The sequence below is a fragment of the Humulus lupulus genome, chromosome 1 (genome assembly GCF_963169125.1).
Source record: "Humulus lupulus chromosome 1, drHumLupu1.1, whole genome shotgun sequence".
NCBI classification, from domain to species: domain Eukaryota; kingdom Viridiplantae; phylum Streptophyta; class Magnoliopsida; order Rosales; family Cannabaceae; genus Humulus; species Humulus lupulus.
In genome coordinates, this window is record NC_084793.1 from 271,129,065 (window position 1) to 271,141,775 (window position 12,711).

Sequence of the window (12,711 nt, forward strand, 5' to 3'; positions counted from 1 at the left end):
GAGGGATTTGTTTATCTAAATTGAATTGAATTCTGTGATTTGTGATCTTTGTAAATTTGGGAAAAGTGAGAAAAATAAGGACAGGTGTTGTCGAAATTTCGGTAGCCACTTGGGGGGAATTTAAGAGCAAAAATGGGTCCACGAAAAGTGTCTGCAGGGGAATCCTTTTCTAGGGGATCGACTAGTTATGAAAACAAGGGGTTTGTGAGCAAGGAGGCTCATGAACATTGCAATAGGCTTTGTGCTCGTTCTTTGGTTCCTAAATGGGTCATGGAGTACCAAAATGAGCCTTATGACAATGCAATCTATGAGCCTTTTCGGGCTATTTTAATCCAAAGACAATGGGCTGGTTTTGTGGATACTCAGTTGGAGAAACCAAATATGTCCACGGTGTATGAGTTCTATGCAAATTTTGCCAAGCAGGTTGAGAATAAGTGTTTTGTAAGGGGAAAACAAATACTTGTGAGTTCTGGAACTTTCAACAATTTATATGAGCTTCCAAGTTAATGTATAGAAGAGGATGAGTACAATGCATTCCTGAAGAGTGAAATTGTAGAGTCCAAGAACTTTACTTATCTAGTTAGATAGTAGTATAATAGTAATAGTAGTAGTATTTTTATGACTGTGGATTTTGGTTCAGACCGGGATTTATTTGGACACTCATAGTAACACTTGTAGATTTTCTAAGTTTAACCTATAGTTTAAGAATAATAATTTTAACCTAAGGTTTGATTAATATGACTGATATTGATGGTAATATTCATTATATTATAAGGTTTAGATAGACCCAATAAGAAAGTAACTCTTGTCATGTGTATGCTTAATGATAATTAAGTATTTTTGAGGAATAAGTTTATTAAGAGTAATATTTGAATATCCTAGGGTCTGTCAGCAGTTTTGAAAATGTTAGAGGACTTAGTCAAGGCTGTTTACTCAATTCAAATTAAGCTAAAATTGTGTAATTTTGTGTTTAAATATTCAGCGTATGCCGATATATCGCAGCTATAGGGGGCGATATATCGCAGTACGGGGATACGAAAAACACGTAACTTCGCACGAGCACCTTGACAAGCCTCGGGCATGTTGGCCCAGGCGATATATCACCTACAGGGGGCGATATATCGGCCCCTTCAGTGCATTTTGAAAGTTTTTGAAAACATTCTCATTTTAAATCTTTAACCTCTTGATAAGTCCAGCATCTTTCTAAACGAGTCTTCAGCCTCTGCTGAACAATAATTCAAATATTTTTCACTTAAAAAGCCATTATTTTTATTCAAGTTAAATGAAGATCTTTTCATTCTTGAACTCTATAAATATGACCTAGTAACCAGCCATTTATTCATTTATCAAGCTAAGTTTAGAGGTTGCAAGTTGCTAGGTTATTGTGAGAGTGTAAACACTTGGGTTGGGAATTATAAGCTTAATCATTATAAGCTTACCAAACACTTGGGAAGTAAGGTTTATAGCACATTTCAGTTCAAGGTTTAGATTGGCTATAGAAGCATTCAAGGTATTCCACACTCTAGTTCATTTGGTATTATTTTTCTTTAAGTTCTTATAGTTTTCTACTTAGCATCCTAACATTATTCTTTATTCTTGGATAGGAAATCTAAGTTCTTGAACATAAGGTTTTTGGTAAGTATATTCTTGATGGTATAGTTCTTTCATCACTTTCATCTCATTCTCTTTAGTATACTCACCCTTCCATTTATGGATTTTAGGAGTGTTCCAAAGTCCCAAATCTGTTCTCATATCCCGGTATTTTTGGTAAGGAAAATAGGATAGGATTTATATGTTATGTTATGTGTTATCTTATAATATATGTGTTATGATTAACCTCTGATTTATGTGATGTTATGTTTGTTTGTAGACTTGGGCATATGACCTGTATAACTAACAAGCCCCAATAAACTTATAGGCATACGACTTGCTTAGCTAGCAAGCCCCACTAATCTAATGGGCATATGACTTGTTTGTTTATGGGACCCCAAGTAATAATGGCCATTATAGTATGTAGGTGACATATGTTTATGATATGTTTTATGTTACATTATGAATTTTATGTAAATTGTTTATGTGTTAGATTTTCCTTGCTGGGCATTAGGCTCACTCCTTTTATGTTTATATGTGCAGGAAAATAGCTTTTGTGGCGGGAAAGGTTCTTGGTAGTTTGGGCATGTGTATTGTGGCGGAATGGATTCAAAGGCCGAGAGTTCGATTCGAGGATGAAGTTTCTTTACTTATGGTTTATATGTATTTTTCCGCATTTTACTATGTAATCAATTATGTTATGTTTTTCTTTTAAAACAATGGGATCCCATATCCTACTTAAAGTTTTATATAGTTTAACATTTGTTTTTACAAGTTTTTAATGAAGTAATATTTATTTCCCTTGTAAGTTTTATTAAAGATTAGTGTCTATGTATAGTTATCGTTAATGGTCCAAAGTCTAGAGTAGTTAGGTCATTACAGAAATTAATTATGTTGAGGTGGCTGAGATGATCGGTTGTCATGGGGCGCGCATCACTTACTCCCAATATGTGGCAAAGTGTATATATCGATGTCAAATAAATAGTGTGGTACGTGCATTGGCGTATTTTGTAAGTGCTCGATCGATTCCATCCTGTCATTTTTCTGATATCTTGGCGGATCGTATGTTGTTAGTTTATGCCATCATGTAGGGTATGAAGGTGGATGTTGGTCGTGTGATCCAGAATAACATTACTTTTACATGTCGCCTTACTACTACCAGAGGTTTGGGACATGGTACATATATTACGGACCTTTGTACTACCTATGGTGTTCTAACACTTGGTAGTGATGTTGTGTGGTGAGTGAAACTTCCTATCACTAGGGTTGTGGTCCATAAGTATCCAGCACTAGTACCTTTCCCTGAGCCTGCTGAGCAATGTCCATGAGTCTATTGCCAAGATAATGAGGAGGCTATTGAGCCGATGCATGAAGGTCCACCTTTGGTAATAGGAGGCCCTATTGTCCCTTCACCCAATACACTCATGACCAACTCAATTACACAATTCAACAGAACAATCACATGGGGTCAACAAAGTGCATATGAAAACACTCATGTGGAACAGTTAAACACCCTGGTTCATCACTAAAGTTTAAATGATGACAAGCAGCAATACTTCAAGTAACCAACAGAGTTTCAGCCTTATCAACCTCCTCCGCCTCCTCCACCATACTCATGTGGTGCGTGTTTCAGTACGTCCTCTTTCCTTGTCCTTTTTATGTCACATTGGGGACAATGTCTCATTTAAGTTTGGGTGGAGAATTTAGTTGTTTTGTTTTGTTTTGTTGTTTAGTTGTTTTAGTGTTAAGATTGTTGTGAATCAAGTTATAATCTTAGCCAATGATACTAATTTCCATGTGATGTGAGTGATGATTTTTGAAACTGTTGTGAATCTGTGTGCTTAGTTTGATTAATTTTTCGATAAGCCTTGATCTAAAAAAATAATGTCATTTAAGCCATGATTGATAAATTTCTTACAATTGAGTATTATATGCATGTTAAATTGGGTATGAGGAATGTTACTTGAGGAATATTTTAGAACTTGCATAGTTTATTGCTTGAGACGAAATTCTTAATGATGCATGCTTAGGAACTCTAGAAGAATGACTTGTTTGGGATAACTTTTACTTTTACTTTTGCACACTAGAAGAAGAGAAGTACAAGTTTGAGTTTTTGAATTAGTGTTTGGATTTATGTTTTGAAATAGCTTCTTTTTTTTTTCCCATTAAAGAGCTTTTCAAAGTGTTTGGTAAGTACAATATAAAAGCTCTTACAAAATAATATATATCAATTTTGTCCATAAAAATAACAATAATAATATTTTTTTTCTTGCAATCATAAAAAATAAAAATGATAATATAAGAAAAATTATCCATGTGCATAAAATGAATCTTTAATTTATTACATAATCATAAAAAAAAACTGAATACTCATGTTTATCTAAGCATGAGTTCAACTGTAATTTTCTTACGAATAACTCCCATTTCACTCCCATCTCTTACTAGTTAATATTTGGGTCATCATCATTTACAAAATCATCATTTGCTTCATCACAAGATTAGAACTCTATGTCAATAATGGTCTCCCTCCTGATAAAATTATGTCAAGTCATTGAAGCGGTAACAATAGCTACTTGTTTATCAAACTTATAATTTGGCATTTAATGCAAAATTTCCCATCGTTCTTTCCATTCACCAAAACAACGTTCAATAACACTGCGTAATGATGAATGACCGTGGTTAAATACTTCTTTAGAGCCACTAGGTTGACTATCTTGTTGAAATTGAGGGAGATGGTATCTTTGCCCTTTATATGGAGCTAAATAACCTTTCATATTTGGATACCCTGCATCAACTAAGTAATACTTACCTGCAATAAAAAAAATTATCATTTTAAAAATATTTCAAATCAGATTCACAACACACCATTGGGTGGTTTAGGAAAATTAAGATGTGTATTTCTTAATGCTTCAAGAAATATACGAGTATCATGTGTTGTTCCTTCCCAACCCGCCCATACAAATGTGAATAACATATCAAATCCACATGCAGCCATAATATTTTGTGTAGGACAACTCTTTCTTCCAATGTATGGTATTTATTTATTTGCTGGAAGTGAAACTCGAACATGTGTTTCACTACAACAATTTTTAGTATATATTACATTAAAATATAACATATATTTAAAAGTGCTATTGATAAATGATTAAAAAAAAACACGGAACAAATATTTTTGGTGCCATATGAAATATACCCAGGCGCCAAATGAAAAAATTGGGTCTAATTTCTCTCAGCCATAATTTAATCCCTAAACCTAAGATACCCAAACAATTTCTCTCAGCCTCCATTGCCGCCTCTCTGCCTCTCTTTCTTGCACTCTGTATTCTCCTCCATTCACACTCTCTCACACACTTATCCTCTCTCACTCTCATCTCGTCTCATCTATCTCTACCTCACGACGTCGGTACGAGCTTCCGGAGCACACAACGGCTGTATCGCAGGCTGTACATCACGCCGACTATCTGAAGTTCTTCAACTTACCACGACTCGTATTCTCCTCTGCTTACGTCATTTTAAGGTACGATACCATTACTTTCTTTTTCATCATATTTTACTGTATTTTAGTAATGTATTATTAATACATCAGCTGATATTGATTGTTCTCCGGGCAAGAGAACAACTGAGAAAGTTCCTGTTTGCAACTTCCATGAGGTACTTTCATTTGATTTGCTGGGTTTTTCGTTTCTTCTGGATTTGGCTCTGTTGTATTGCTAAAAATGAAAGCTTTGGGACTTTATTTATATTTGGGGGAGATTGAAAATTTGAAACTGTTTGCTCGGATAGTTATTTCAGAGTGTTTACTACATAATTTGATGTTGGGTATTGGGTTATTAGGATTGGTAACTCTGTTTCTTTCATTGTTAGTTTGGTTGTGATTTAGTTGAGAAGATTATATTTCAAACAATTTGGTCCCGAGTTCTGATGGTGGGAGTTTTGTCTTTTCTTGACTGAATTTGCTTCAGGCATATTTGATATTACTATAGCCATATCTGTTTCAAGCATTCCTTTTCAAGGTTCTGTTAGGTCTCTCTCTCAGTCCCTTTTCAACGGTATTTCTTTTAGGAGAATAAAAGATTGATTGAATTTCTTAACTTGACATTGCTTTTGGTAGAATGTCATTATCTTCCTTGTGGCTGCTGTATTTGATAATACAGATTGTTGGCTGATGTGAATTTTACTGTATTTAGTAATGTATTTGAGCTTGTTATGGGAAAAGGAAAGGCAAGCAAATAAATGATAGTTCAAATAAAAAAGCAATAAAAATTAATAAGGATCATATTTGAGAAATAGGGGAAGGCATAAAATTGAAACTACTCATTCATAGATTTGCATAATTACAACAGTTACTACTCTTGAGCCAAACCACTTTGTCTAAATATATAAACTTTCATCTCAGATTGATTTCTCTTAATCAGCTCAAAGATGCATACATCTCTTGGCTGAAGAGAGTTCCCTTTTGCAAATGCAGCCCACCCAGCAGAAAATTTATAATCTGATTTATAAGCCAATAACTTCACATACCAATATTTCTCACCAACCCAAAGCATTACAGTTTGTGTCTTTTCCTCAAAATAATGCACTCCAAAAGTACATGGAATATGCTGCACAAAAAAGCATTGATATTTAACTTTCATTTCAAGTACTCAAAATCAATTTTGATACAAATTAGTATGCATTTATCAATGAAATATATAACAGTAGAAGCAACGTTTGGACAAACCAGTACACATCCAAGCACGTGATTTGATCGCAAAATCACTTGGAAGTAAGGATTTTTCGAGAAGAATTGGCTGGCTGCTTCAGAAGCTCTGCTAAGTCCAGAAGATGAAGGCCTCTTGCAAGTACCTTGATTACCAGTATTTGCTTCAGATATCAGCTTCATAAAGTTGTCTGCATTTAATTTATAAACAAAATGTAAGCTGACTTTGCTTAAGAATGTTGAACATTATTCTTGAATCATAGTCTCATAGCATACCTGAAGGTTCAAGTTTAATTTTCTCTTGTTCTATCTTTGCAATCAGGTTCTGTGGAATCATGTTGGCTTTATCATAATTAAAAGAAGATTCAACTTTCACACAAGGATTTCTCTTTCGCTTGGATGGTGTAGTTGTTCTTCTCTTATTTGCAACTGAAAACAACACTTGTAAGTAAGTCAATACTATAACCATAACTATTGCATTCAATTATATTAGTTAAGAGCATTTCTCACCTTGCTTGTTACATGCATCATCAGCTATCTGAACAATGGAAACTTTAAATGAAATTTCATTGCCATTGTTAGTAAGTTCAAATGTGCAAATATCACCCGCTCGCAGACTATTGTCCAGTGCAAATGCTTTCCAGCCATGGCTTAACAATTCAGCTCTGGGTAACACATTTCTTTGCCTCACCCTTAATTGGACAAACCAAGATCTACCATCCGAAACCCAAAGCCTTACCTCACATTCTTTCTTACTAATGTACTTCTCCACAAACTTGTATGGCAAGCACTGACCAAATGAAAAACAAGAACACAGAAAATATTAAACGAATCTGATCATCAAGGAAGACAGAAAATATATGCTATGGAAATAGATGCCAAGTTTATGAGTAAAAAGAAACTGATAATTTAACAAGTATAAACTGGAAAACTTACAAAATTACAACGACCAGTTGTATACACTGCACGCATAGTGACTGTGAAGGATGGCCTTTTAGTTTGAGAACAACTTGCTCTTTCAAGAGCTTGCTCCTTCATGGTGCTACAAGATTCTACTTTACTTGATCGGCTTTATTTTGTCATGACATTAAGTTCTACAGCCTCATAAAGAAAAGTGATTTAGGGAATGATATTAGGACAACAATAATATTATTATAGAATAAGTAGAGCTCATGTTTACCTGGTAACATAGGGGAATTTGCTACTCCATTTTCACAAAAAATAACGACTTCAAACAACATTATCCCCGTACTCTTTCTCAAAACAAAGGCACAAATATCACCTAATTTCACATTATTGTCTTCAGCAAATGCCTTCCAACCACCCTAAAATATGGTTTTTGGAGACCCGCCATGCGATCTGAAATAGTATTTCACAAACCAGGTCCTTCCATCCTGAACCTTAAGGATCACATCTCGATGCTTACTAGTACTGAGGAGGTAATGTTTTGCAAAGACAGATGGTATAATCTTGGCAAAAGATTAAAAAGAATAAAGTCAATATGAAAAACATTTTTTATGTGAGTATATTTCAATTGAACTTGTAGGAAGCATATAATTAATTACCATATTAAGCTTAGTTCCAACAAACGATGGTCGCATGCAAATCATGAAAAAGGGATCTTTAGATTTAAAACCTTTAGCTCTCTTAAGGGCTTCAGCCATTTCTTTTGCATTCAACTTCTACTTCCTTAAAAAATATTCAGGTTCCATCCACCTTGGTAGGGGAGAATCTCCACATACTTTATCAGAAAAATCCCACTTCATGACTGAAAACACATTCAACAGATTTCACAAATCATAAAAAATATGTTAATAATTACCATGGAAAATTTATTTGTCATGCATTATTTGGTTCCTGACTTGGAACAACCAAAACTATATTCTTCATAAAAAGGTCAAGACTTTTAGATTGATTGTTGTTTGTTGAACAATTCTTTCTCGTTATTGATTTTTGTTTGAAATATAAGTATGGGAAAGTAGTTAATTTGTTAGTTTCCCCTTATTTCCATATCTGATTGATTGTTAGTTTGTTGACTTTTTTTTTTTTGAAGTAATATAAAAACTTGCTGATTTCAACTCTAAAAAAAAATCTAAATTAATTTTATTTCCATTTTTATCAGTTGTATGATATTGATATAGACAAGGTAGCTCTTAGCTCTTACTGTCTTACATTCTCTTAATTTTGAATGAAGAAAATGCATATATTTTATTCTTACATTTGAGCATAACGTCACTACACCAGTTCCTAGTTCTTTGCCTTAATATATTTTTTTTCTTCTAGAGAGACTATCTACAATTCTACATGGTTACATGGGATACATCAAGGATTGTCTAACTCTAGATATCTATGGCGTATTTCATCACAGGTTAACAAGCCATATCTTCCGTTGGCGTCGGGGGAATATTCAATTCAAACTGGTGTCATGATTGTCGCATCCTTTTCTGTTCTGGTATGGGAATTAGCTTTCTGTATTAATGTATTGTGTATTTGCAGCCTATAATATTCTGACTACCTATCACTTTATTTTTCAGAGTTTTGGCCTTGGATGGATTGTTGGGTCATGGCCATTATTTTGGGCCCTATTCATCAGTTTTGCATTGGGAACTGCTTATTCAATCAATGTGAGTTTGTCTAATCTCAGAATTTTTCATATACAATGCCTTATCAGCGGATATTTTGAAATATATACTTAGTTTTATGTCACCTAATGACAAAAGGTTAAGGTGGAAACTTTACAGAATCAATATATATATATATGCTTGTGTTGGAATAATTTTTTCGATTGGCATTTGGAATTTGATGTGATTTTATGCATAGATTATATATTTATCGAGTATTCACAATCCAGATTGATGTTTTGATATGGTGATTCACAAATTTGCAGGCCCTTCCAATTTACTTGGATAAAATGTTCAATCAGTATGTGGTTATAATTCTCTCTGTGATTTTTGTTCTATTTTTTGGAGAGGTATTTTATTTTTGTTCCATTAACTTTCATGCTTGGTTTAACAGTAAAGTGTCAATATTTTTGTTGGCTTATTATGATAGAAACTTGATATTCGTTTTTCTAAATCAGGTTATCCCACAAGCTATATGCACTAGATATGGACTTGCAGTAGGTTCCAACTTTGTTTGGCTTGTTCGGATTTTGATGATAATTTGCTACCCAATTTCATACCCAATTGGAAAGGTACAATCTCCAATGGAAAGTTGATGTTTAAACATTTAAATGTGAACTTGGAATTTGCATTTATCAACCCTCTAATCTATACTATTTTAAACTGGTGTTTTAGTCATTGAATTTAAGTATTTTTTCAGTGGTTAAAAATAAATCATAAATGTAAAGCAAAACTGTGGAATCTGGTTGCAATACGATGGATTCTTAATGATATCAGATTATAAGGGATTTATATCTATTTTTTGACTTGAGATATACACAATGCAGATTTTGGATTGGGTATTAGGACATAATGAAGCTTTATTTAGGCGAGCTCAGTTAAAAGTCCTTGTCTCCATCCACAGCCAAGAGGTAAAGTAAAGCTATTGAGGATAATTAATATGCTCTTTAACTTAAGGAATAGCTTTATAAGTTAAAAATACGAATTATTGCTATCATCTACCACAGATATATCTTGGCATTAGTTCTGATTTCCTTATCTTGTCATAATAGGCTGCCGGCAAGGGTGGTGAGCTTACACATGACGAGACAACAATTATAAGTGGGGCACTAGATTTAACTGAGAAGGTAAGGTCTTAACAGAAATATCATTATTCCTTACATTCATTTCCTTCTAATTTGCATGTATGCCAGTGATAGTATTATATCCAACTATTATATGAGGTGGACGTAAATCCTGGTGAATATGAAAGTTTATTTTACTTCTTCTACTTCTCTCTCTCTCTGAGTCTTTAGAACTATACCAAAGAGGCTAAAACTTATTTTTTTTTAATTGTAATTTCATTTTGAAGTATAGCTATTTGAAACTCTGTGCTCATACTAAATCTTTCTCTCTCTCGAGCTCGCTTATTCAATATTCTGTTTTAAAGTTGTTTGGATTTTTTACTTTACTCCCCAGTCATCTTATCTTTTGGTTTAAAGAGCATTCTGAAACTTTTCTTGTCATTATAGTTTCATTTTGATGTATAATGATTTCACTCTTTATGCTCATACTGAAATTGTAACTTGAATATGATAGTAAGCTTGCAATAATGTGTCATGATTAGAAAATCAGCATCTTACTTTCTTTCTATTATTAATTTTTTTTAAATCCTAAAAAACAGACAGCTGAGGAGGCTATGACACCCATTGAATCAATGTTTTCCTTAGATGTCAATTCAAAGTTGGATTGGTGAGTTTTGGTCATGAATTCATTGTTCTTTCTTTCTGTCAATTGGATTTTACTGGTTTTCACAATTTTTGTTTACATGCTGCTTTTAGCTGATTTTCAAAGATTCAGTCACTCGACCTTAGAAACTATTTTTTTATAAAAGAAGAAAATATAGAAAGTTTTGTTGTTGTTGTAGTGATAGATTGTGTTAAAAGGAGGATATTTTAGCTGTGATATTAGTCCTAGGCTCCTAGCCTATCATCTTAGGAACACTATCCCAATTAGTTGCTGGCTTGTCAATAGTTCTGTCACCTTTTTACACAAAGTTTCACTGAGGATAGTTTGTACATTTTATTTTTATTTTTGCATACAGTGCTCTGGCATATCATAATGGCGTGACCCATGTTTTATTGAAACATGTCTTATGCTGCAATTGAAATGTTAGGAATGTTTGAATCACATGACAGCTCAATGTGTTTTCTCGTCGTACAGTTATTTTCTGTTTTCTTAGCAGAAGTTTGTTGCAGAAAAAAATTATATTTTTCTACTGTATTTCTCATTTTTCTCCTCCTTTTATTCAATAACACAGGGAGGCTATGGGAAAATTTCTTGCTCGGGGGCATAGTCGAGTTCCTGTCTATTCTGGGAATCCGAAGAACGTTATTGGACTGCTTCTGGTGGGTGCTAGAATAGTAGAATGTGAATGTTTAGAAGATGTTTGTATACTAGATGCATTTTAAATTTGACTTATCAAAGGAACTAACAGCGGGCAACATACTTTGTACTCTGCTCTTTAACTTGTTCAATTCTGCTTATTGTTAGGTGAAAAGTCTTCTTACTGTACGACCTGAAACAGAGACTCCAGTCAGTGCCGTTTCCAACCGGAGAATACCACGGTTTGCTTAACTCTTCAATTACTAATTTTTTATTTTTTAGAAAATACATTCAGTCAGAGTATCCAGTGTTGATTTGTTTGTTGTATACTCAGAGTTCCTGCCGATATGCCACTGTATGATATATTAAACGAGTTTCAGAAGGGCAGCAGTCATATGGCACTTGAAATTCAGCCATACTTGATGGAAGAAAAATGTAAGACTGCAATTCCTTTGTTAATAATGTTGTATTGTTTTTTTTGCCTCCCCTCATTGAAGTGCTCATGCTTTTGATATTTTTTTTCCCTGGAATTTTAATGATTTCTCATCTCCTTTTTTATTGTTTAAGTCAAGCCAGGCTGCTGTTCAGAAGGAAGCTTTAGGATTGCAAACTAAAGCCAAAACCAAGGAATCTGAATTTGAAAAACCAATAAATTCAGCATCAGCAGGTAATTTGGCTACCAGGCAAATATAGCAACCTTGTACTGATCTATAAATATAATCATTTTCCCTTTTATCTAAAAATCTAGTTTAGCCCTAGTTTTCACAAAGATCAGCTAGGTTTTGGCAATAGTTCATTTTTGACTCTCCACTATATTCCCCTCTGTTTTTGAAAATTGTTAATCTCTATTTGGTAACTAGAAACTAGTATTTTTGTTTGGGGTTTTCTTGCAGTATTCTTATAGAGTTTAATTGTTTAAGTATATTAAGCTTTAGTTTATCTTGACAGGAGGTTTCTACTGGTGTGAAAAAGTTATTGAGAGAATCGTCTGGCCAGTACAGCGACTTCAGTATTCTTTCCTCTTTAAATTCTCAGGTAAATCATGTAACTTATTGTTTGTTTAGTAGGATATATGTTTTTATATATATATCTATAATATTTTAGGTGAAAATTTATGATCTTTAAGAAAGTGTTAGATGGCACTAGATGTATTAGATCAATCCATATGTGTTGTTTTAGGTTCAGATCACTTCCAGGACTTGTCAACCAAACCCAAAGGGATATCATAGAATGTAATGTCTGCATTTATTAGCCTTTTGATTCTTCCTTTTTATACACATTACTGTATTGAAGTCATAGGTTGTCTATGATTTTTCATGCATACGTTTGACATTTCTATCAGATAATAGTACATATTCTTTGATTGCTTGGATGACTATAGCAACATATATAATACAGATATAATACAGATTCTTTAATAGTACATTACTGTATTGA

At 33.6% G+C, this 12,711-nt stretch overlaps 1 protein-coding gene across 1 annotated transcript; it reads left to right on the top strand.

Moving 5' to 3' along the window:
* Positions 1–9,101: 9,101 nt before the first annotated feature.
* On the top strand, positions 9,102–12,072 carry LOC133834442 (DUF21 domain-containing protein At4g14240-like). The gene is made up of 9 exons (XM_062264058.1): positions 9,102–9,125; positions 9,177–9,260; positions 9,369–9,482; positions 9,738–9,821; positions 9,963–10,037; positions 10,574–10,641; positions 11,210–11,297; positions 11,443–11,516; positions 11,609–12,072. The coding sequence occupies exons 1-9, from the start codon at positions 9,102–9,104 to the stop codon at positions 11,784–11,786; spliced, it is 789 nt and encodes a 262-aa protein (XP_062120042.1). The 3' UTR covers positions 11,787–12,072.
* The last annotated feature ends 639 nt before the right edge of the window (positions 12,073–12,711 follow it).

Bases quoted from the DNA above. Each gene is read 5' to 3' on its own strand.
- LOC133834442 (XM_062264058.1), top strand. From the start codon at position 9,102: ATGCATAGATTATATATTTATCGA. The intron at 9,483-9,737 runs GTACAATCTCCA...TACACAATGCAG, and splicing joins TTTCATACCCAATTGGAAAG to ATTTTGGATTGGGTATTAGG. The intron at 10,642-11,209 runs GTGAGTTTTGGT...TCAATAACACAG, and splicing joins GTCAATTCAAAGTTGGATTG to GGAGGCTATGGGAAAATTTC.